The sequence below is a fragment of the Manis pentadactyla genome, chromosome 4 (assembly GCF_030020395.1).
Source record: "Manis pentadactyla isolate mManPen7 chromosome 4, mManPen7.hap1, whole genome shotgun sequence".
In the NCBI taxonomy this organism is placed as follows: Eukaryota; Metazoa; Chordata; class Mammalia; order Pholidota; family Manidae; genus Manis; species Manis pentadactyla.
In genome coordinates this window covers 25,134,957-25,159,888 of record NC_080022.1, presented here as the reverse complement: position 1 = coordinate 25,159,888, position 24,932 = coordinate 25,134,957, and the positions used below count along the sequence as shown (strand labels likewise).

Genomic DNA, 24,932 nt, shown 5'->3' with positions numbered 1-24,932 from the left:
CCTCTGTGTCACATTTGTCACCTGGCACTGAAGTGACTCAGATTTCAGTGACAACGGCTCTGTGGCCCCTGCCAGGGCTCCTCTCCCGCTGGGCCTCCGGTGAACCTATGCTGAGCCAGGGGCAGCCTTAGAGATAAACTTTACTTACTCTTCCCTCCCATGGCTCTCAACCTCTAGGTGAAGCAGTTAGAGGTATTTTCCTTTAATGACAATGTGGAGGGGAAATGTGACTTTAGAAAAAGCATTATGTAGTGGCAGAGAGGATCAGAATCCTCTTCACATACAAAGAGAATCACTAACCACGCCCTGACTAGAAAATTGACATCTGTGTGGATCCCTCTTCTACTTGTACAGTGTGTTTAGGCAAATTGTTTAATTGGATTCTGCTCTCCACTGTTCTGATGCTCTTGACTTAACCAAGTGGCTCCTAGAACAAAACGCTGTCAGCCTTGAGAAGTGGGAGAGCTGGCTACACACTGAGAAGAGGGGCCTCCTAAACTCTCTGCCTCTTCCCAGGAGCAGTCCAGGACTGGCTCATTGGGGTGCAGGCTCCTTCTAGGGCATTGGGTGAGATGCACCCAAGGGAAATGAGATCATCCATTCAGCTCAGCATGGGGTGGCGGGAGTAAGGTGAGGGTGGACAGTGTCTTAACCCCCTTAAAATAGACATTTGAAGGTTAATTCCAGATTTGCCTAGAATCAGAGTGAGAGGAAAATGGTGAAAATATGCATCATCCTGATGATGGGAGTGGGAAGAGATACAGCCAGGAGCTGTGGAAGACAACCCCACCCCGCCCCTCACAGCAAAGCCTCGCCTGCCCTCCCCCTAGGAGTAGCACCAACAGACTGTGGCAGGGGCATTAGATTGGTATTTGCTAAGAGGAGGGGGCTCAGCCACATCCAAAAGGAGGGTAGGATCAAAACTGAGGTAAGGGGATGTTTCACATAGTTCTGACTGTGGATACCACTCCATTCAGAAAGACTTCCCAGGCAGCTGGGTACCTGCAGTCCAACTGGAAAATGCCCCTGGAAGGGCAAATATATCTGGGGCACTGAGTCTGTGGTAAGTCTGAATGCATATGTGAATGTGCTCACACTGATGATGTGTGGAGGAAGCTTGTTTGTGAGCCACTGAGCATGTATGTTTAAATGCACGTGCTTAACAGGTGGGCCAAGAGGCTAAAGATGGCTGCAAGCAGACATAAGGGCCTGGATGGGCCCAGGAGTGCTGGCCAGCAGGCAACAGGGGAGAGCCCAGGGCAGGAGATGATCCGATCTGGACAGTAGCATCTACACTACTGAAAAAATGCAAAGGCAACAGAGTGAAGGGAGCAGGAGAAAGCAGGCCCAGGACAGACATGGAGTATAGGCCCAGGACGGCCTGGGGTACGTGAGTCCATCTGTGACCCCACACCCACTCTGGCATCACTGCATTCAGTACTTTAAAACGTCTGCACCCCCGTCCCCAAGGGGGTTACTCTTCTCCACCAAGTGAGTAAATACAGTCTTCTGCAGCCTGAAGGCAGAGAGTGATGTCCCACCAGGGCTCCAGACAGGATGAAGCAGGGAGAACCCAGGGTGCCCAGAGGTCCTGACGCTGCATTTTTCAGCATGGGAGGTCCCCAGCTGCCTTACCCGCCTCTGGGCAGGGGGCTGGGGGGACACCAAGGCTGAGGCGGTTACCACCTGAGATCAGCTGTGGGGGCCAAGGCCTAAGGAAAAAACAGGGGCCTAAGAGCAGCCTCAGCCCCGCCTCTCCCTTTGGCTCTGCTGCCTCCCGAGGAGTCTGCAGTGAGTCCTTCCCATGCCTTTCAGTCACCACAGAGGAGCCAGTAAGTAAAGGGATGGGCTCACGGAACCCCCGGATAACATTCACCACTTTGGTTCCCCATACCCAGGGGCTGACCTGTGGCCACGCAGGCTGAGGCCCATTTTGCAAAGTCAATCTACTCCCCAAGAGCAGAGTCACATTAAAAAGTCTTGGGATGTGCAAAACCGGATGTCAGTTTATTGCAGCAGCAAAGACCTGCAGGAGCACGTTTGGGCTCCCTGGCGAAGTGATGGGCCAGGACCCAAACACAGAAACCAGTTCTTTCAAGAGAACTGCTTCCAAAGGAAGACTCAAGTAACACCTAGGCTGCTTTTCTCTCCTGGCCGCGCTGCCCTTGTTTTGCTGGCTGAACATACAGGCAAGTGTTATGAGAAAGGAGAGACGGACAACAAACATCAAATCTGTTTACTGGAAACCTGAGACACTAGCACACTCCAAGAGCAGGGGAACAGGTGACACTCGAAGGGGAGAGGGCTGTCTTCACAAAGCCCTGCTTGGCTTCCACCAGTGAAGATTCTAGAAGACGCAGAACTACCCTGATAATTCAGGTGTCGGCAGCATTGGAGGCAGTGTCCCAGAGGTGGCAGGTGTGTGGGAGGTGGCAAGAGTGGGCAGTGGTCTAGATCTCCCTTGAGGAGCACCTTCCTCTACGCTTGGTGCTTCTCAAGTTCTGTCCAAGGCCCAGTGTGTCTACCACTTGAACGTACCCCCTTTCTCATGAGGCTAACTCCCAGGCATACAGATGACTCTCGGGTCCTAATCTCTCTCCTACTTCAGGCCCAGGTAGCCAAATGCCTGCTGCATATTGCCACTTGGATGTCCCCGATACACTTCAACTTCAAAGTGTCCCAAACTCAGCATAACCTTGTGCCCCCGTGCTACCTGTACCTCCTCCGTGTGTTCCTGATTCCAAATGATGACATGCTCTACCTGTCACCCAGAGTATTCTAGCTTTCCTCTGCTGTCTTCAATTCTGCCTCTGAAACCTCTCAAGGCCAGCCCCTCCTCCTCAATGTCACCACTGTGCAAATTTCGACCCTCACTTTTAACTGGAAAACTGCAGCAATGTCCCAAAAAACAGATTGGCCTAACTGCAGCATATCCAAGTTCCATTAGACTTCAACAATGCACATCTGACCATGTCCCCCTCAGCCTGCTCTCCAGGCTCCACTCAGACACAAACTCCTCCATGACCCTGCCCTACTCTCCCCCCAAGCTCAGTTCCCAGCACTCGCCACCGCACCCTGAATCCATGCTATGTCACAGCTCTGTGCCTTTCCCTGGAAACACCCCTTTCCCTCCTTCAGGATCCTTCCTCTCAGCTCACACACCACCTTACATTTCATCTTAGTATTGCAGTTACTGACATCTGCTGGTTCCAGTCCAGGGGAGATCACGTGAGCCAGGAGAGAGAAACTGGGAAAGAGGTGACAGGCACTGATCCCAGGTGAGCTGGCACCCGGGGAGCAGAGGGAGGGGCTAAGGCGTGCTCTCATTCTGTGGGAGTGCAAATCCCTGCACTCCTCCCTCCCGTGTGAGTGAAGTTCCATTCTTCATGGCTCCACCACATCCACTATCTGACAGGTACTTCCTCAGTCCACCAAATGACAAGGGTTTGCATGGCATCCCAGTGTCACAGGCAGATGTCAGGGAAGGAATTTCCTTTAAAATCCTTTGGAAACCAAAGTCTTGGTGAACATTTTTAAGTTCTCCTAAGGAGAAACTCTGGAGGCCAAAGTGCTGCAAGCTAGGAAATCATCCTATGAACCTTTTAGTTCAGTTCGTGTATTGGGGGGGAGGAGGAGTCTTAACACCAACATTTAGAAAGCGCTGGCTAGGCCCGGGACGGGACGGGCAAAACTGTGCCTTGGCCCTGGAGTAGTCAAGAGTGTTCAAAGCCCTCTCAGGAGGAAACCACGCCACCTCCTTCCACCTCCCTTCCGCCTCAGTCCTGGCACGGGAATCAGGAACAAAGCTTCTGCCATGTCAAGAGGGGAAGAGCCAGGGCCACAAAAAAGCAGACCCAGGTTTCTGTAAGGTTTAACCTATGGTTCAGCCTTACTGTCAAACACGAAGCAGGACTGACTCCCTGAGCAAAGGGAAATTCCTAAGCCCCATTTCCTTAGCCAAAGCAGTATCTCATTGATAGAAACGTCACTTTGGCTACATATTTTTCCCAATCTCAACCCACCTATATTTCCTATCTCCCACCCATATTAAAGATGGAAATTCACAACACGTGTTAATAATAGCTCATGCTTGCTCAAAGCATATTACTAATTCTGAACATCCCAAATCCTTTAATCTTTAGGGATTAAATATGGTTTCCTTACTTGTTAAGAGAATTCATAAAGGAATTTTAACAGGAAGAATTCAGAAGGGCTTTTAACAGGTCCACAAAGTGCTCTGAGGTCCTGGCACCTGAGCTACCTGCCCGAATGTGAAAGGGGATTCCGTTTAGTGGCAAGAGTACCCCAGGCTCAGGAGACAGACAGATCTGGTTGAATCCTGCCTCTGCCACCTTGCCATGTGTGACCCAAACGCTTAACTTTCCCAACCCTCAGTTTTCTCCCCTGGGAAATTGGGACAATATTAGTACCGACCTCCTGAGACTCTTGTGAGGGTTAAGTGAGATGATGTGATACAGTGCTTGGCACAGAGCCTGCCGAGATTAGATGTTCAGGAAATACTGGCTTGTTTTTTGCTGTTGTTAATAATGACTTAGTAATGATGTCACTGTGCTTACTGCACTTAGCTGAGGTCATGGTGGCCTACTCTTGGCCACAGATCCTCAGTCACGCCCCTCTCTTACCAGAGTCCCAACTTCTCCCACAAGCATCTTCCCCGACTGAAAACTGCCCTGTATGAGGTTGCTGATGTATGCCAACGGGGCAGGTGTACCACGGAGGGCGTGAAGGCACAGCGAGGTTTAGGGTCACTGCTCAGGACCACTGATTGGCTGCTAACCCCCTAAATTACCAGTTTGGCTCAGACACCGACAAAGCTCTTACATGACAGCAAAGGTAAGGACAGCCTGAGGGTTGGGCTGGGAGCAGTTCACAGAAAAAAGACAAATTACACTTAAGAAAAGTGGCTTCTAATTCTAAGTGGATCCCTGGCATTTGTAGTTTACTTCCAAATTACCTGGATCATACCAAAGTAACTTCCCTGGGTATATACCAAGCTTAAAAACTGGGCAAGTTTCTAGCATACGTCTTAGGATCTTGGGAGGTTTAAATATACATTTATCTCCTTGCTGCGGGGGAGGTGTCTCCTACAGTGCCTTCCTTCCTGCGTGGGTTCTCCTGTGGGCACTGAAGTGGGAGCTGTTGTTGAAGTCTTTGCCACACTCTGTGCACTTGTAGGGTTTCTCCCCGGTGTGGATTCTCTGGTGAATAATAAGACTGGAGCTCTGGTTAAAGCATTTCCCACACTCTCTGCATTTGTAAGGCTTCTCCCCCGTGTGAATCCTCTGGTGAGTAATGAGGTTAGAACGGTCACGGAAGAATTTTCCACATCCAAGGCATTTGTAGGGCTTCTCTCCCGTGTGCACTCTCTGGTGTGTGATGAGCTTAGAGCGCTCGCTGAAGCACTTCCCACAATCCGCACATTTATAGGGCTTCTCCCCTGTGTGGGTTCGCTGGTGGTTAGCCAGTGTGGAGCTCTTACTGAAGCTTTTCCCACATTCGGCGCATTCATACGGTTTCTCTCCTGTATGGATTCTTTGGTGACTAATGAGGGCAGAGCTCTTAGAGAAGGTTCTTCCACATTCAGAACACTGATAAAGTTTCTCCCCTGAGTTGGCGCTGTGCAGTCCAAAATTCAAGTTCTTCCTGGCACTCTGAGGTTCAGCTGTCTCCTCTGTAGAGTCTCTCCAGTGAGCACAAAAGGATGGTTTTTGCCCAAAGTTTTCCCCAGGAAAACCGCTACAGCGGTCAGGATTTCCACCCAAGTGAATTCTCTGATGTTTCAGGAGGTTTGAGCTCTGGTTGAAGCTTTTCCAACATTCCCCACATTTATAGGGCTTTTCCCCCGTGTGGATTCTCTGGTGGGTGACGAGATTGGAGTGGTCGCTAAAGCTTTTCCCACATTCAGGGCATTTGTAGGGCTTCTCTCCAGTGTGGATTCTCTGATGGGTGTTGAGGTTGGAGCGGTCACTAAAGCTTTTCCCACATTCAGGGCATTTGTAGGGCTTCTCGCCTGTGTGGATCCGCTGGTGGGCGACGAAGTGGGAGCTCCTACTAAAGCTTTTATCACACTGGTCACACTTATAGGGCTCCCCTGCAAGGTACAGGCCTTGATGGTCAATAAGTTTTTCCAAGTCCTCTTCAGAAGAACATTCTTCCCACTGTTCCTGTGGGGGATTTCCCCATTGCCCTGCACCTTCACTTTCATTTTCACTTTCACTCTCTTCCCCCCAGTCATGAGGGTGACAAACTCCCTTTGTAGTACATTTTGATAAGGCTCCAGGCAAATCCTCAAAAATGTCCTCCTGCTCTGATGTCTGGTCTTCATTCCCATGCCTCATCTCAAACCCTGAAACAATTGACAGAAATGAAGTTTTTGTCCACTCATTAGTTAGCATCTGTATACCTACCTTATGTCTTATGAATTTGGCTAACGTAAATTTGCATCTTGTATCTTATATCTGACATACTGCGACTCATAAACGCGAGTACATGAAATTGAGTACATGAAATCAAGTTTTGGTACATACATGAATTTCTGACCTGCAAAGCTAAGAACAGAGTCTGGAACAAGAGCCTGTGACCACACCAGGGGAGCTCTGAGGCCCAGGCCAAGCAGCTAGCCAGTCATTCTACCTGGCCAATTCCCCTATCCCGACTACTAATAACGAAGACCTCCTTCTCCTAATGCACTCAGTATATCCTGTGTCATATGAGATTGAATAAACTCTAGAACTGCCCAGATGAATCCCAGTAAAATCTGGAACTAGCTGCTTATCTCATTTGAGGGATTCCACTAAACAAGAGACTGGATAATATGAGCAAAACACAAATCCTTTTCCCATTCAATTCCATTCTATAAGTTCAGAAATTAAAGATAATGGGCCTGGTTCCCTCGATCTGTCTGCAGGCTTGTGGATTTTATGGACATCCAATTACTCCAGGCTTACCAGTGTCTGGGATTTTAGGACATGGGGTTGGAGGCTTGATGGCATCTTCATCTGCCATTTCATCCCAGGCCTCCTGGTCATCAGCCTCGGTACTGCTCTGCCCACACCTAGGGAGACCCACTGCCTTCCGGAAGGTCCCCATGGCTCTGACTGCAGTCCGAGCCCTCATCAGTGAATCCAGCTCCTCATAGAAGGGGCACGTCCCTGGTGGGTGGCTGCTCTTGGCTTTCCGGTAGCTTCGAAGGAGATTTTTGAATCTGTAGCGACACTGCTCCAGTGTCCGCAGAAAGCCCTGTGCACACAGCCGCTCTGCAATGGCTCGGTACACCTGGCTGTTCTGGTGACAAGTGCGAAGCTTTTCAGAGAATGGGGACTCACTGAGAATGGTCAGGAAGGCCTTGGTCTCCTCATAGCCCCAGTGCACACCTGCTGTCAGGAGTGAAGAGTTCAGAATTGTGAGATGTAAAGAAACTTGTCTAAGTTATCACAGACCAGGGTAACCTGCCCTGCTAAGCACCTCAGGAACTGTCCGGGGGCCCTGCAGCACCAGCAGAGAATATACCCTTGCTTCTCAGGGCCATGCCAGAGCTTCCTGCCCCTCATCCCTGTCTAAGAAACTCATTCTTAAGGGTCTTTGCTAAAGGGGAGGACTTAGATAGCCATGTTATACCAGGTGATCTCACTCCTCTGGTTTCAGCTGACCAGCTCAGGGAAAGGCCCGTAATGGGGAGCCAAGAGACTCTCTCTTTATCTATTCATTACAAATCCTCCATTTACTTTGTGAACTTTCCTTTTAACAGACATGGGAACTAAGAATTCATAAAGACATAAATGGACTTCATATAATCTTGCAGTATAGTCCAACTAAGGGTACCCTTTCCTCTTTTGTGGAGGAATGAAAGGGTGGTTTTCTATTCTCAGTTCTTCTGCAGATAAATGATGAAACCCAGGGAGGCAGCATGTGGAGAGAAAACCACATAGAACTGGAGGAACGAGCTCTGGGCTCCAGTCCTGACTCTGCCCCTACCTCACTGTGTTCACTATGTATCTTTAGGTAAGACACTTCATCTTCTGGGCTTCAATGCCCACTTTTACAATAACTGGGTTATTTCCCAAAATGAATTGCTCAACTATATACTGTCAAGATTTCTGCTCTTATCTGTTAAAAAGTTCACTCTGTGTCTTTCTTTACCTAAATACTATCTGTGAAGTGACAGGCTGATGTGCTTATATGCATTAAAATTAAAAGTTCATTCATGTAGCACCTACGACCACCTCCATACTCCAGGGACACACTTTAGGAAACACTGAATTACCCCTTTAAGGTCCCTTAAGGTTTTAAGTTTGCTTTTGTAACTAGGAAAACCTGTACAGGGAAACTGATCATAGAAGATCATAGCAAAAGTTCGAGGACGACCTAAGGAACTTAGCACTTTACTCAAGTAACATTAATGCAGACTTGCAGTCTATGCCCTGAACTGCGGGAGCAGAAGTTGGGCTGGTAGAAGGGATGGAATCTGGATCCGATTAAACCCACATGTTCTTACCAATGCGACTCTGGAACAGAGCAGGGACCCCTGGAATCCTGGGCACCTGGACAGACTCATCAGCAGCCAGGTCATGACCATTACAGTCTTCTGCTGTTTCTTCAGGTGCCCAGCCCCCTTCTTCTTGCTCATCAATCTCTGTGTCACTATCCCCCAGCCTGGGGAGTACCACAGGCTCTCCTGGGCCATCTGTGGCTCTGATGGCCGTCCGAGCCCTCACCAGAGCCTCCAGCTCCTCATAGAAGGGGCACGTCCCTGGTGGGTGGCTGCTCTTAGCTTTCCGGTAATTCCGTAGGAGGTTTTTGACCCTATAGCGACATTGCTCCAGCGTTCGCAGGAAGCCCCGTGCCCTCAGTCGCTCTGCAATGGCCCGATATACCTGGCGGTTCTGGTGACAAGTCCGGAGCTTTTCAGAGAAAGGAGACTCACTCAGAATTGCCAGGAAAGTCTTGGTCTCCTCATAGCCCCAGTGCACACCTGACACCTTCATGTCCTCCACATCCCACTGGTATTGCTCCTCCCAGGCCCTGGAGTCCCTCCAGGCCAATGCCTGTATTGGTTTTTTTTGCTCATTATCCAGGCTGTAATCTGCAGTGTTCCTTTTTCCAGGATTTACAAGGCCTGGCCTCCAAAATTCTGGCTCTTGCTCTTGCTGGTAGTTGATGTTTGGTTTTGAAACAGGAACTCCTTTATAAAAGGAAGAAGAGAAATGACTGAGTAGAAATGATTAATGTTGAACAGTGTTTATCCAAAATATCCCTGAAATGTACCATTTCCCTGCAAGAGACTACGGAGAAATACCCATGCTAATGCCTCAAAAGCTCTGTAGGGATAAGGAGAGGCAATTAGAAGTAACAGTGTCACTTCACCAGAATGTTAGTTTGCTAACAGTTGACCTGTTTGTTCTTTTGCTTTTTTGTTGTTAGGAAATATATCATAGAAAAAAGTGACTATTGTTGGGCACAGATGGGCACATGGCCTAAACTGGCACAATTGGAATGAATTTAATGGATGGAGAGTTTCTCCCCATTTTTCCCCTCTCTCCCACCCGCCCTTTCTCCCTCCCTCTCTTGCTCTCATTCAGTCTGTGTGTGCATGTGTATGAGTGTGTCTGTCTGCATGTGGTGTGTAAGTCTCTCTTGCTGGGAAACCTGCACTCTCAACTGCCATTGGCATCTGTCTTTTGACCATGATACAAAATAGCTGCAATAACTAGACACTGAGGGTGGCAGAACATAGAGAACGAAGCAGGTCCACTGTGACATTGCTGAGCCACTTGGTACTATGGGTGAAGCAGGCCCTCCACGGACTGCCAATAATGTGAGAAAATTAACTTCCTGAATTTTTAAAACACTTATTAGCTATGATTAAAGGACTGCTGTCCCAACAGCTCCCAGCCCTAGCAAAATAGGAAGCCTTTAATTAAATGTTTAAAGAAAATTAGATGAAAAAGTTCAGAGCTAAAAGAAGCGTAAGGATTATCGAGTCCAGCATTTCCCAGTTTGTTCCTTTGAACCGTTTTCCCCAAATACCATGTGTAAAAAAGGGGCTATACTGTCAAGCAAGATGCCTACAAGCTTCTAGTATCCTACCTGACATGAGTCAGACCGATCATTTCCTCCTCTACTCTATTCCACTCTCATGTCTAATTCCCCTCACACTGACCCCAAGCTCCAGAAAGAAATGGCTCACTTGTATTTGGCTTTCCATGGAGATGTGCCTACAGAGAGAGGGTGTGTGCTCGTCTGTGGACTTCAAGGGTTACAAGCCCTGTTATATTTATTCCTCATTGTAGTTTAGTGTACCAGCCCCATGGACTTAGTGCACTTGAGGCTGCCACTGAGACAGAGACCCTGCTTGATGCTGAAAAGACTGAATTTCTGAGACAGCAGGCTGGGCCCAGCCGCAGAACGGTGGGAACACACTGAGGGAATGAAGGTAATGAGCCCCGAGAGCACAGGCTCTCGGAAGCCCAGCCTGCCAGCCTCTATCCAGGCAGACTCCACTCCCCACACTCCGTCCCTGCCGCCACAGTGTTGGCCATAAAGGGCATGTCTTCCTATGTCTGAAATTCTATAGACTTCACAGAGCCACGAGTCTTAAGGGAGCAATGAAATGCTCCTTGGGGACTGAGTGTGCCAGAAACCCAACAATATCTTCTTCAGAGGGCACTGTTTCCTTACCCAGGGACACGCCACTCCCCCAGTTGCCTCCGGGGGGGTCCTTGCAGACCTCCTTCTCAGCGTGTCTGCCAGGGCCCAGGGCTTCCTGTGTGATGTACAAGAGAAGGACCTCAAATGTCACTGATCCTCGAAAACAGCCTGAGAACCCTCCCAGCCCCCAGGAAAGGTAACAACACAGGGAGACCATGGGTGAGGCTAGCAGCCAAGCAGCAGCATGGCCAAGGAGAGGCCCAGCAGCTCAGGGCGAGGGGCAGAGGCTACCACCCTGCGCCTTATGCCCTTGTGCTGGGGGCAGGCCCCAGGGAGAGGAGAAGAGCGCAAGAACAAAAGCCCAGGAGAAGGAATGCTAGGAGAGGAAGAACAAACAGCAGCTCACCTGGGACTCAGCTGTCACCTCCCAATCTCCAATGCTCCCCATCTTTGGGACAGTAGGGGCTCGGGGAGTGAGGACAGCTGGGGAGAAGAAAAAGCCTCTGAAACCCAAGCTCTGGCTCCCAAAACCTCACCCCCTGTCTTGGGCCCAAAAGCCATGCTTGGATCAAACAGACTGTCCCAGCAGCCAGAGCCAACCTCCCCTTTTACGTCCTTTCCAGGGCATCTAGCCACCTTGAACAACGCTACGTGAGAGATGGCAGCCTCGGACTCCTGTGAGCACCACGTCGCCCCGGCCCCAGCCTGAGCCTGCTGCACACTCGGCCCAAGTGGGGCACACTGACTCTGCTGGCAGCTCCGCCTTTACTCTGCTTACTTGCCTTACCTCCGTGTGCCCATCACACTGCTCGATCCTTTGCCTTGATTTCCGCACATCCCTCCTCCCGGTGCCCTCGTTCTTATCCCCACACCCCTTGCCCCTCTTCCTTGATCCTTGCCACTCACCACTCTCTTTCAAGGCCTGTGGTGCCATCGTGGTGTCCAGATGCTTGGGAAGGTCAAGGCACGGATTCCTCACCCACTGCCTCCGGGACGGTCCCTCAGGCCAGTGACGTGCTGGCTGCAGCTGACAACTTCGAGATTCCTGCACTGCTTTTAAGGACTTGGTCTCTTCTGCACACAATTCCAGCTCCTACATATAGATAGTCAAAATTCCCAACTGTCGGCTCAGTGAGACCAATTAGCTAGGGCAGGAAATATTGTCTTGAGTACAGCTTAGGTCCAGAGGTTAATGGGCTCTTTTTAAGACCAAAAGATGACTCGAAGTATAAGAACAAAGCATCAGACTGACTTCAGTAAACGGACCAGCATTTATACTGCCAAAGGGCTACTGTCTTGCTCAACGCAGAGGCTATCCAAAGTGTCTCAATGAGGCTGTCAGTGTTCAAAAAATTTTTGAATCATAAAGAGATACATTATGTAAAACTTACATGTCATCAAAAAAAATCTCTCAACATCAAAAAATAGGTTAATTTTTAAGTTATCAAAAAAAAGATCAAAGTTAGCCAAGTGCACATTAAAAGGCAAAGGGAAGCATAAAACAGAACTATAACTCTAACTGTAATAGCTCTAAGTATTCCTGCTGAAAGGCAAAGAAAATTAAAAAATAACTATGTAGGAAAAAAGAAAAAGAATCACAGATGGATTTTTTAAATGGCATGTAAGTATGTGCTACTTCAGAAAGGCACAGCTACTCTTAGAACAGAAGGAAAAGCAAAGATAAGACAAAAGGTTCAAAAGGAAAACAGAGTGGCGAATTTAATGTCAATGTAGAAGTTCAGGCAAAAAAGTACTCAAGACACAGAGAATACATATAAAAAAAAAGGGAATAATCAGTTAAAAGCCTGGACATTACCCAATTCAGTATCATCAATCATAAGGCTAATTTTTTCTCTCTCTCAGTGGTTCCAAATTCAGAGGTAGAGGCCAAGGTGTTATTTCCTGGCCCTAAAACCCCAACAATGTAACAATCTCTGCCTTATAGAAAACACTTAACTTAAAAAAATTTATTTCAGTTTTTTTCAATAACTATTTTCAATACTCATATGGTTCAAAAATATTTTCTATATACAAAATATTATACGTATAGGATGTATATGTATAATATTTTTGGTAGGTACTTCATTTTTGAAGTGGGTACATAATAACCAGCTGCAATATACACCTAAGGATATATTCAGTGAACATATCCCATCCCTGCCCATCCCCCATCTCATCTGCCCAGTTTCTCCCCACATGGTTAACAGGAAACCACTGTTCTTTTGTATCATTCAAGAACTTCTTTATATACAAGCAACTGTAAATACATATTATTTCTTCCCCATTTTTACACAAAAAGCAGCAACTATATACATTGCTCTGAACCTTATTTTATGACTCAAAATAGTGACATCCATCTTCATCAGGTTCTTGTGTTTGCCAAACTTAACTCTAAAAATCTTTGGCTGATCTGAAAACTCAAATCCACGCTCACAGAAAGGGATGTTTACCATTGAGAAGATAGATAGGAATAGGTCATGAACATAAAAAGCCATTCCAAATGAGGAGAGCCACTAAGGTCCTGTACAGTTCACAGAAAGAAAACATCAGCTTATCAACATTCTTACATAGTTAAAAAAAAAAAATCACTTTGCTACAGTTATAATCTTACAATCTACAAAGAAACTGTGTGACTAGACTCCATACCAATCCCTGCTCCCAGACCTAGCCCCTCCAACTACTGCCACACCTAAGCAAAGATTTTGAATCCCTGGATGGTAATTGTGGACAGGAAGAAGTAGATTCAAGTGACAATGAAGGAGAGAAAATCAGTAGTAGAATACCACTGGGGTATGGGCTGGAGTAGGGATGAATAAAGAATCCATCAAAAATACCTGTGCATCACACAAAAGCCTGCACATGGGTGTTTACAGCAGCTTTATTCATTAATTGACAAGATCAGGAAGCATCCAAGATGTCCTCCAGTAGGTGAATAAACTGTGGTACATCTACACAATGGAAAGAATGAGCAAGCAAGCCATGAAAAGACATGTAGGAATTTTAAATGAAGTAAGTGAAAGAAGCCATCTCAAAAGGCTACATCCTATATGATTCCAACTATATGACATTCTAGGAAAGACAAAGCTATGAAGACAGTAAAAAGATCAGTGGCTGCCAGGAGCTAGGGGCAGGGAGGGATAAATATGCAGAGCACAGGGGATTGTTAGAGCAGTGAAACTGTTTTGTATGACACTATAATGATGGATTCATGCCATTATACATTTGTCAAAATTCACAATATATAAGACCAAGACTGAATCCTAATGCTAACTATGAACTCTGGGTGACAATGATGTATCAATGTAGGTTCATTGGCTTTAACAAATGTACCACTCTGGTGAGGGATGTTGATAGTGGGAGAGGCTGGGGGTAGGGGAGCACAGAATAGATGAGAATTCTCTGTGCTTTCTGCTCAGTTTTGCTATGAACCTAATACTGCTTTAAAAAATAAGATCGTTTTTTTTTTTAAATGTCTATGCACCTAATGGGGAGAAGGGTTCTACAAGACAGTGCTGACTGAATGGGCAAGCTAAAAATCATGAACTAGCAAAGACAAAAGATCTCTCTAAGGAAACCATCTTAGAGGCCATTTAGCCTAGTACCCATCAGCCTTTTTCAGGTGGTGGGTCTCTCTGAGGAACATAGGCAATATATTTCATTCCATTATTAAGACATGGAAAAGTTTCAATTACAGAGATATAACTAAGGTGTGTGCCTTGCAATGTAAGATCACATACTACAACATGTGATTCTGGGAAAAAAAACAAGCTCCCTTGCTCCTTATCCATTTGTTTTGGCATTTGTGAGCACTCCAGAGCAGGAAGAAAAGTTAAAAATAAAAATAAAAGTCACAGGGAAAAAAATACATAATAGAGAAGATTCTATTACCTTATTTTTTTCTGTTTTGGGAGCAATTCAAGCTTTGCTCAAAGCGGTATAATTTGAGAACTTTTAGTCTAGTCCAACCCTCTCATTTTACAGATGAAGAATCACAAAGACCTCGATTTACATCAGTTCTCATCTCTGGGTCTTAAGTTCTTAATCTTCTAGCTCTGAAGTTCTAAGACTTCCATTTTTCTTCACTGCCAAATCTAAGATGAACAGCTGGTTTCTTTGAAAGAAATAATATGGGAAGGTGGAGTGGTATATCAAAATAAAGTACACTCTCTCATACTTAGTTCTGTAACTTTAAATATTATGCTTTCACATGGATTGTAAAGGAATCCAAAAACCAAAGCCACAGACCTTCAATCTTTCTCCACCTAATCTCACATCTATATAGAGCTTTACGTTTCACTACAGAAAACCCCTGCCATTTGCAAGGGATGTGCTCTCAAACCTATCATTTCCCCCAACAAAATGTGATTAAGTTTAATATCCCAAGAATTACTGACTATATACCAAGTGGAAGCAATAGGTTGTTGTTGACATGACTGGCTCAACCCACAGCCAGCTAAAGGCTTTGTTCTACATAAGCCAGCTCCAAAGCAGGGTTCAAAATTTGTGTCATAGCAAAACTATAAATTACATCACTGGGTCTTCAGAGTCTCTTGCAAATTGTTGAAACTGTGAATGTTAAATCCAAAATCCATTCACTTCCCTTATCTCAGCTCTACCACTTAGTTATATAAATTTGGACAAGTTACTTACCTCTCAGAGTCTGTTTACCCATTTCAAAAATGAAGTACCTACCTTATTGGATTGCTGTATTGTTATACAAGCAATACATATAGAAAGCTTAGAACAGTGTCTGACACACAGTGAATACTCAGTACATGTCAATTAATATCTCATTTGAGCCTCATAATTCAGAGGTATATTAATTCCCATGGTTTGTAGATGAAGCATCTGTCGTGCAGTGGAAAGAACAACTTGGAACCTAAGGATCTGGTTCATACTGACAGCTTTGTGAGCCACCTGACTTTTTAGGCCTTAGTTTAATGTATAAAATGAGGACAATAATGCTATTTCTGTCTACCTACATTACTGCTGTAAGCATCCGAAAAGATCATATATGCAAAAAGATTTAAAGCATGAAACACAATACTAATCAACCATCCTGTGAATAAAGTATTGGGAGACAGTTCACACCAGGGGCTATAAAGCTGGCTTTAGAATCAGACCAACTGAATTCAAATCCTATCTCTACCATCTAGTAGCTATGGGATCTGGAGCCAATTAACTATCTATTCTCTGCTCAGTATCCTCACTGGTAAAATTAGACTAACAGTACCTATTATTAAATTATTGACAGGATTAAATGAGTAAATACATGGAAAGCACTTAGAAAGTGCCTGGTATGTTGTAATGTTCAATGAATATCAGTTGCTCAATAATAATAATTATTATTACTATTATCTTAGCAATTATGAACCCAGTCACAGTCCCACTGCCTTGCCTGACCCACTCCTTGGAGAACAGGCGATTTGCCTCACCGGTTGCCCTGCAGGCCTGGCCTCTTGGTGCCAATCCTCCACCAGGGCCACTGCCTCCTCGCCGCTTTCAGGGTGGCGTGCCTGCACCCAGGCCTGGGCCTCCCTGGGTAAGATAGCCAGGAACTGCTCCAGCACCAGCAGCTCCAGGATCTGCTCTTTGAGGTGGGCCTCTGGCCTCAGCCAGCGACAGCAGAGCGCCCAGAGCTGGCTGAAGGCCTCATGGGGCCCAGCTGCATCCCTGTACTGGAACTGCCTGAAGCGTTGACGAAAGGCCTCAGGGCCAGGCACAGGGTCATTGCCCTTCTCCCAGGGTTTGAACTCTGATCTCCATGAGCCCTCCTCCAGTTTCACAACCAGGAGCTCTTCAGGCCCTGGTTGGGGAGAGGCCAGGGCCTGGGATTCCCGGGCGACAGCCATGGTCTATCCTGGAGACCTCACTTGAGCTGGGCCATCTTCAGCCAGCGTCTTCCTGCATCTACGGTGAGTCCTTCAAGGGGCTCTGGGAGAAGAAATGCTCCCCAAGGCTCTGAAGGCAGAAACACAAAGGACAGTGTGAGCGAGAGGACTCAGGAGCCTCACTTCCCCCATTCCCTCATGCTTTTGCATGAGGTGGGGTGCTAAAAGACACCCCTTTCCCATATGCAGAAAGTTAGACCACAATCTGGCACCAAAACCAGCAGCCAGCACACCTCAGAGGAAGACAGCACAGTATTTAATCCTCTGCGACATGCCTAAACGCCTTAGTCTGGCATCAGGGCTTCCATGAACTGGTCACAGCATAGCCTCTCCCCTTCTACCTGTGTCCAAAGTCTTACCTTCCCTTAAGTGGGGTTTCAAATGTCACCCCCTCCATAAGGCCGTTCTTCCTGAGCCTTAAGCTTTCCTCTAAGGGTGCTCTCCTTGCAAAACCCATCTCACGCTATACTCCACCATGCTTCATCCCACCCATTTGGCATTTTCACCGTCTCTAAACTGATGACTCCCAAAACTCCAGGCAGGTCCTGCCTCCAGACCCCCAAATCCAACCATCTACAGAACATGTCCACTTCATTGTCTATAAGGCACCTCAAACTCAATGGGCCAGAAACTGAATTTATCATTTTCTGCTTCAAACCTGTCCCTCTTCTGGAGCTCTCCATTCAGCAAAGGCACGACTTCCATCAAGTCACCCAAGCCAGAAATCTGGTCATCATCTTCCTCCAGGATCCCCCACAAATTAATTCATCACCAAGCTGTCTCCAGTTGGCCTTCTGAGCATCTACATCCCCAGTGCTACCACCCTGGTCCCAAGAATCATCATGCTTTTCACTTGATCAGCCCCCTAACTCATGTCCCTGCCTCCACTCCCTTCACCCCAACCCCTGGTCCATTCTTTGCACAACAACCAGACTAGATCAAACTCTGGTCATGTCACTTCCCTGCTAAGCACACTTTGGGGACCTCCCATTTCTCTCAGGATAAAGTGCAAACTTTGCCCAAGTCTCCACCTCATCCCTTTAGCAAGCTCCCACTGGTCAGGACATTTCAGCTGCACAGCCTGCAGCCCCTACATTGTGCTGCCCTCTGAACCCTCCGTGCTGGGGTCTCCTTGGCAACAGTCTCCTCCCTTTCTTCACCTAGCTGGTCTCAACTTAAATCGTACTTTTTCCAAAAGGCCCTCCCAGTGCCGACACAAGACTCGGCCCTCAGCCACAAGATTTCATGCTACCTCATGTTTTCCTCTACCAAAACTTGGATCAGACTTTATTGCAATTATCTTCCCCACTAGATCATAAGCTTACTAAGGGACCTAGCTCAGCACACAGAGGAAGTATTCAATAAACAGTGAAATAATGGTCTACTAATGATGGTGATGTGTCATGAAGCACGGATTATAATTAATCCCTTCCTGAGCACACTAGGAAAAAAAGGAATAAAAGGCCTTCTTGTTCATGCCAGCAGGAATTATTTTCTCCTCTTCATTTCTATCTCTGTGACACCTGCCACTTTCTACAGTGCATTAAAGGGTTGTGTGTCCCCAGAGATTACAGCCTCACTGAGGGCAAGGAACACAGCCTACTCTTTTTCTTCATACCCCTTCTCTCTCCGACCCCTACAAGAAACATGGTGCACTACACACGAGAGGAACTCAGCAAATGCCTGTTGAGGGAACATATGGGGTTGTCTCTTTTACAAGATGAAAGTTGACCACACTCATTCTGGAATAGCTAGAAAAATGAGCTCTTCGTCTCATTCCCAACAAACCTAGATGACTTAAAAAATGCCTGCTCAAAGGAGGCTATTAGCTGCTTCCCAGTGGGAAACACACAGCTGAACTGAGCATGGAGGGAGGGAAGTATTTTGATTTGAAGCCATCTGACAAACTGTCAGGAAAAAAGGCAAGGGTGATGAAAAATAAAGGCTATCCTCAAGACATAACATGTTTATGTCCTAAAAAAACATAAGCACGTCCTCAACATACTTAGGGGAAGGCTAAGAACACAACTCACAACCATTTGGCAACTTCTTGCTTGTCCTTCACCTACCAGCTCACGTCACCTCAGCTGTTAGAGTCCCTTGACATGCCCTTGTCATGTCTGCCCCCATCCCTACTCTCCAAGAACCGCTTCCTCAATCTTGTGTTCTCAAAGCTGTTGGCACATACGTCTAAAATGGGTGTTATCCTATGCTATTGTAGTCACCGATTCCTACATCTGACAGTCCCTTTTAGGTTGTACTACTAGGGCCAGTACTATGTCTTACTCATTTCTGTATCCACAGTTTTCAACCAGTGTCTGATAAATAGCAGGAATATTCAAAGTTTTGTTGCCCTTTATTAAAATGGTAAAACTGATACATCAAAAGCCTAATAGGCTATGGAAGCCTTTATAAGAAGCTAAAGAATTAAGCTCTTATGAAATTTCTTTTTTAACCACAGCCTTAATTATACACTAGTTCAAACATATTTATGTTCACTCTCACCCAAGGACTAATTCACCAGTCACCTATAGTCCCACTATGTACACTGCACTTTACTGGGGGCTAGAGAGCCAATAGTAACTAGGACAGAAAGTCTCTACCTTCATGAAAGCTAGAGTCAAATGAGAGTCAAGAACCAAGCAAAGAAGTTTTTGCTCCTGTATGGAGAGACACTACAAAATAGGCAGGTAGTAGTATTCCCACCAGTTCCAAAGCCCAGAGTCTCAGGTAATAGGTATTTTCTTCTGGGAAGTCGTCAATGTCCCAAAGGTTAGTTTGAAATAAAAGTCTGAACGACTTTTCTGCTACTCTCTTAGGTACATATGAATAGCAGCCCATCCAGACAGAGGTCAACACAGTCAGCCAACAGTGATTTATTTCACAGAGAGCTGACGGGGAAATAGACGTGGGTATTCCTCAGCACTGAGACTATCAGGAATATCAGGGCCTCACAAAGATCAGCAACCCCAAAGAGTACCCATTTACTGAGCGCCCATACAGTGGCCCAGCGCAAAGTGCTTTACATTCATAATCTCACTGAACCCTCTAGGCAAGTAAGTGAAGTACTATGTTGAGTGGCATTACACTGATCTGTAACTTACACATATTAAAGTACATGCAAACACCAGAAAGAGAAAGAAAGGACATAATTTAAATCGTGCAACCAGTTCCATTCACTGTGTCTATTCCAGAGTGAGCATGTGGTGAGGATACCCATGACCGCTGGGCCCCACTCAAGCCTCTTGCCACTGAGTGTGGGCAGAGTATCTTTCATACAATGTGGTCCCTAAACACAAGCTAACTCTTCCATCTAACATTCAACCAAGAAAACCCAGCTGCACTATTTAGCTTATTTCAAGATAGCGTGTTGGTTTTTAAATGGCTCCTTGCCAAAGGGTTTCAAGCTGACCAGATATTTGGCTAAATGTGATTTTCATCTCACTGCTGACTTTAGAATATAGTTATCCTGTAAGGTATGATTCTACCATATCTTCAATTTATATATAGGGAACTGAACTACTATGAAGAAGATTCCCTTAAGGTTACACAACTAGCAAGAGCAGAGTTGGGATCTAAGCCCAGATTCGGTTTTTCCAGTCATTTTTCTTAACCGCACCATACAGCCTCCTCTATGTCTGCCAGTCATCCAAACTTCTAAGATAAACAGTGGACAGAACATTAAGGCAGGAGGAAGTACGTCAGGGTTCTAGTTCCACTCCTGCCATTTATCAATTGGGTGACTTTAGACAGGTCATGTGGCCTCTGCATCTACCTGCAGCTTATAGCCTGACTCTGTTCGGCAGCTGCTCCCAAGTTAGTATGTAGGGAGTAGAGCAAAGGGACAGTGAGGCTAGAATTAGTAGCTACAAATTTAAGTGGCTACAGGGGCCAGGCAATGTAAGTGGGTAAATGCATGGAGAGGGCACTGTGGCTAACTGCAGGGCACCAGAGGGCACACAGGGCCAGTGTTCCCAAACCTTCTGATTTTTCCAAGAGAAGCTAAAATTCTGGATTTGAAATGTTGACAACCAAATCAAAATTGTTTTAGACTCCATGAGGATTAAATAGAGCACGACAGTAGGCTTCATTCAGCGTCAGCTGTCACTTTGCTACTTTTCAGCTATATGATCTCAGAGGTCTCTTCCAATATCCAGGGAGACCTGAAGAGGGTACAGATTTCTCTAAGCAATGAGGGACAGGTGTTGACTGCTGTCAAATCAGGATCCCTCTACAAACACAGGGAACCTGAGGGGCATGCTGGCTTCTGGGATAGCCAGTGCAGATGTGGACGTGAGGGGCCCACACGGTGGAATAGGAAGAGAAGGTCTGCCCTAGGCCCATGGGAAAGGCCAAGCTGGTCTGTGACCTCCACAAAGAAAGAAACTGGGAGTTCCCAAAGTTCCCATCAGCTCACTTGGCTATTGGTCCATTATTGCTTAAAGCAACCAGACCTCATACTAAAACGCTTACGCCAGGGACTGTAAATACGTTTCATTTAAAGCACCAGCTTCAGGTGACTGTGCTAAGGACTCTGAAACCTATGTGAATACGTGCTGTGACCAACTGGCTGGAACTGCCAGACACAAGAAGGTGAAGTGGCAGCACACATTCCATGTATTGCCATCCCTGGCTTAAACTACCATAGGCAATCAACTTCTAGCAAAGAAGTCCTAACAAGCAGAAGACTAAAGCTCATGGTCCTTGCAATAGCAGTCTTCAAACCTAATGTAGCAAAGCTCATTCTGGATGGTCTTTATTCACACGTTCATCAAGTATTACTGATTTGCTCGATTTACAGCAAGTACTTAACTAATCTGATCTGGTGACTCAAACTATTTCTGTCCTGGAAACACTCACAGTCTACCAGAAGCGACCAAAAGAACCAAAAAAGTCACAGATAATTATGGTCAAACGTGGTAAATGCAGTAAAAGAGGTCTGTTGGCAGGGGTGGGGGGGACTAAACAAAGTAACATTTGAGTTAGTTTTCAAAGAAAAAATGGTTCTCTTGAGGGGGGAGGAGTGGTTCCAAGCAGAGAAGAGCATGTATAATATTGGAAAACCAAACAGACTCCCCAAGGAATGGGGAAAATCTTGACAGCCCTGGAGTATAGGGTGCATAAAGATTAGGTTGCAAAGGTCGTTTATGAAGTCTTGAATATCAGACTAAGGTGTTTGGATTTAATTCTATAGATGCTGGGGAGCAATGAAGGTTTTTAAGCATAAAGCATAATCAGATTTGTGGGTTAAATAGATCACACTAGCTACAAAGTGTTTGCTCAGGCTGGGGAGGTGAAAAGGTGGAGGATTCGGCAAAAATCCTGACAAGGAAGGTGCAGATTCAAGACACATTAAGGAAATGGATGTGGTAGAATGCAAGAGGGCTCTGAGGGCGCACGGGTAAAGTGGATGACAGTGCCATTCAAATCCATGGGTGTAAGGAAAGAGGTGCAGGTCTGGGGCGGAATACATGTCCAGTCCCACCCACTGGGTTCCTGGGTCACAGCCATGACAGAAACACGAACAGGGTATCGCATTAGCTATGTTTGTTCTAGGTGGGCACGTAGAGTCTGGAACACTAATTTTTAAGGTCAGGCTTCAAGCTCAGGCCCTCTTACCCCCACTTCTTGCCAGGGCCCCAGAACCCTTTATCCTTTCCTCTGTGATCTCCAGACCCTTCCATGACTCTCCCAGCTACAGAACCTCTCTCGGTCTCCTCACCTACAGACCTTTCTAAGACCCTCACCCCCCAGGGCCTTCTTTCTCCCTCCTTATCCCCGACCCCTCTATGACCCTTCCCATCTCCGGACGCTTCATCCTCTGACCGCCCCTCACCCCCACACCCACATAAAAGCTTCTATCTCCCCTCTCCCCTTCCCCGGCCCACTGAGACACCACCACCTCCTAAGTCTCCAGCCCACAGCCTGAGGATCAGCTGCCCGCGACCCGCCACCCGGACTCACCCACCGAGACACCCACTTCACACCAGGGCGGAAGTGCTCCAGGGTTCGCGCAGGGAATGCTGGGACGCGGAGTCCAACCGGCGCCACCCCGGCAATGGAGCGTCTGGGACTACAACTCCCAGAAGGGGTGGCGCGAGCGCCGGAGGGAGGCCCTATCGTTTGGGGCCTTTCCGATGTCGTCAGCCAATAGATGGATCATCTTCTCCCGGCGCCGGCACTGGAACAAATCGGAACAGGTTCCGGCGGGGCCCGCTCCTTCCCACAGGCTCCGGAATAGCGGCACCACCTAATAAGCTGGCACTAAAGCCGAACGGGCGGAGCTAGTGAGAAGGCAGGGCCATCTGCCCGAGCGAGATCCAAGCAGAAATAGTAAGAAATAAGAAGGGGGAAAAAAAAAAAAAGAAGAGGGGGTAGCTAGAGGTGACCAGATGGTTGCACAGGAAAGAGGTGGACGATTGTAGGTTCGCTTTCCAGTTTAAGCTGCATACCTTTGGATCAATTGTGAACCTCTCTTTCTGTCCCTGCAAAGTTAGGGTAATAATAGCATCTGTGTCTCAGGGTTTTTGTGGGCTTAAATAAGATAATACACCGAAGACGATTAGCTCAGGGCCTGGTCCTAATAACACACAACAAATATTAGCTATTGTTATGTAAATCTGTTAATACAGAGCTTGGCACTTTGTGGGTGTTGGAGAACATTAACCATTATTAGAATAATAATAATCAGAATAATGTTAATATAAATGCAGTTGCTTTATGCCACTGAGGGGTATAGAATGTGGGTTTTGTAGTCAGTCAAAGATCCAAATCCCACCCCACCTACCTCCTAGCTGTGTGGCCTTGAACAATGAATTACTGCATCTCTTTTGTCTTTGTTTTTTTTTAATCTGTAAAATGCAGGTAAGATAATAGAACCTACATTGAAAGGTGTTGTGAAGATTAAATGAGATAATGCAGGTTAAGGGTGGTCTCTGGAGTTAAGCTGCCTGTGTCTGAAACTTCTTACATTAAAATGCAGAATGTAGGCCTTGCCCTCACTGGTTGTGAAACCTTGGGCAAATTACTAACCTCTTTATGCCTCAGTTTCCTCCTCTGTGAAACGGGAATTACAATAATGGCATCTATCTGATAAGGTTTGTGAGAGGGATAAATGGGGAAGAGTATGTAAAGAGCTTGGCCCAGGTATGACAGAGGAGTTTAGTAATCATTAGCTATTACTATTTTTACTAATGGTTATGAGACTTTGGGGAAATTGACAGTACCTGGCATATGGCAAGTGCTCAATCCATGTTGGCTCTTGTTAAAAGTAGGGGAATTCTATATCTTAGTTTTAATAGACCTAGTTCAAAGTCCTCTCTGTGAAACATGTTCCAGCTTATCTATAGTAACAACTCGTGGGATTTTACTAGGTGAAGATAATAGCAACCTTATTAAATGCACACCTGTCTTACAACAGGCCTATGAGGTTGGTATTACTACCCCCAGTTTTCATTGGGGAAGACAGGGTTTAGAAGATGAAGTGGCCTGCTCAAGATCACATAGCTAATAAGTGCCAGAACTTGAACTACTGGGCATGTGACTCCAAAGATTTCTTCTGAGCCCCACACTGCGTAAGGAAAACTGGGATGGGGAGGTTGAGTGGGGAGAGAGTGTGACAGTGTGTGGTGCTGGGAGGGCTGGAGACATTGGAGAGAGTGTCAGGATCTGACGCTGGAAAAGCAGCTTTGCAGAGTAAGGTAAGAACGTCCATTTCAGGATCATCTGTCCTGTAGAGGAGGAATGGTGAGGATCACAGAGACCAGAACACCATAAGGACACAAGAGGGCGCTCCTCGCCCCCAAAACCAGCCTGGAATTAGCCTTTGTCTTACTAAAGCCTGGCATTCTACAGAAGAGGAGAATGAAGGCTCCAAGAAGGTAAGTGAGTGTCATATAGAAATAAGTAACAGAGCCTGAACCAGACCCCTGTTCTCTGCTTCAATATCTACCAAGATTTTTGCCATCCACAGTTGTCTATTAAGACCCTCTCTGCACCGGTCCAACACTATGCTCTAAGGATACAGAGATGAATCAAACCTGAATCTTGTCCCCAGGGCCTGACCTGCAAACTTTCCCAATTGAGTTTCCTATTAGTAAAAAATTTTGAACACATATTCCCAATATATGTGTATTTACTTATGATATGCACGTATTTACTTATGATATGCACGTAGTACATGTATAATTAATGAAAAGCTAACTTGTACTGAACATTTATAATGCATTATTAGATCCTGCTCTGAGTTCTTTACACTTATTAACTCATTTAATCTTCATGAAACCCTTCTGAGGGAGGGTCTAATAGTATCCCATATTGCAGAAGAGGAAACAGGTACAGAGGTTAAGTAACATAACGAAGCTATGTGGCTAA

The 24,932-nt window shown here is 46.3% G+C and overlaps 1 protein-coding gene across 5 annotated transcripts; it reads right to left on the bottom strand.

Annotated features, from left to right (window-relative positions):
* Positions 1-1,995: 1,995 nt before the first annotated feature.
* ZSCAN20 (zinc finger and SCAN domain containing 20) lies at positions 1,996-22,616 on the bottom strand. 5 transcript variants are annotated; one of them, XM_036885248.2, is made up of 8 exons: positions 22,524-22,616; positions 16,104-16,629; positions 11,575-11,761; positions 11,075-11,151; positions 10,699-10,783; positions 8,516-9,202; positions 6,969-7,397; positions 1,997-6,367 (listed from the first exon to the last, which is right to left on the bottom strand). In XM_036885248.2, exons 2-8 carry the CDS (start codon positions 16,518-16,520, stop codon positions 5,106-5,108), a joined length of 3,144 nt encoding a protein of 1,047 aa, XP_036741143.2. In that variant the 5' UTR covers positions 16,521-16,629; positions 22,524-22,616; the 3' UTR covers positions 1,997-5,105. The 5 variants fall into 5 exon arrangements, with proteins under 5 accessions (XP_057355959.1, XP_036741143.2, XP_036741145.2 ...); XM_036885250.2 differs by having other exon boundaries at positions 6,969-7,394; XM_036885249.2 differs by having other exon boundaries at positions 22,528-22,615.
* Positions 22,617-24,932: the final 2,316 nt, after the last annotated feature.

Bases quoted from the DNA above. Each gene is read 5' to 3' on its own strand.
- ZSCAN20 (XM_036885248.2), bottom strand. From the start codon at position 16,520: ATGGCTGTCGCCCGGGAATCCCAGGCCCTGGCCTCTCCCCAACCAGGG. The intron at 7,398-8,515 runs GTAAGAACATGT...CACTCCTGACAG, and splicing joins TCTGTTCCAGAGTCGCATTG to CAGGTGTGCACTGGGGCTAT. The intron at 6,368-6,968 runs GTAAGCCTGGAG...CAATTGTTTCAG, and splicing joins TCCTAAAATCCCAGACACTG to GGTTTGAGATGAGGCATGGG.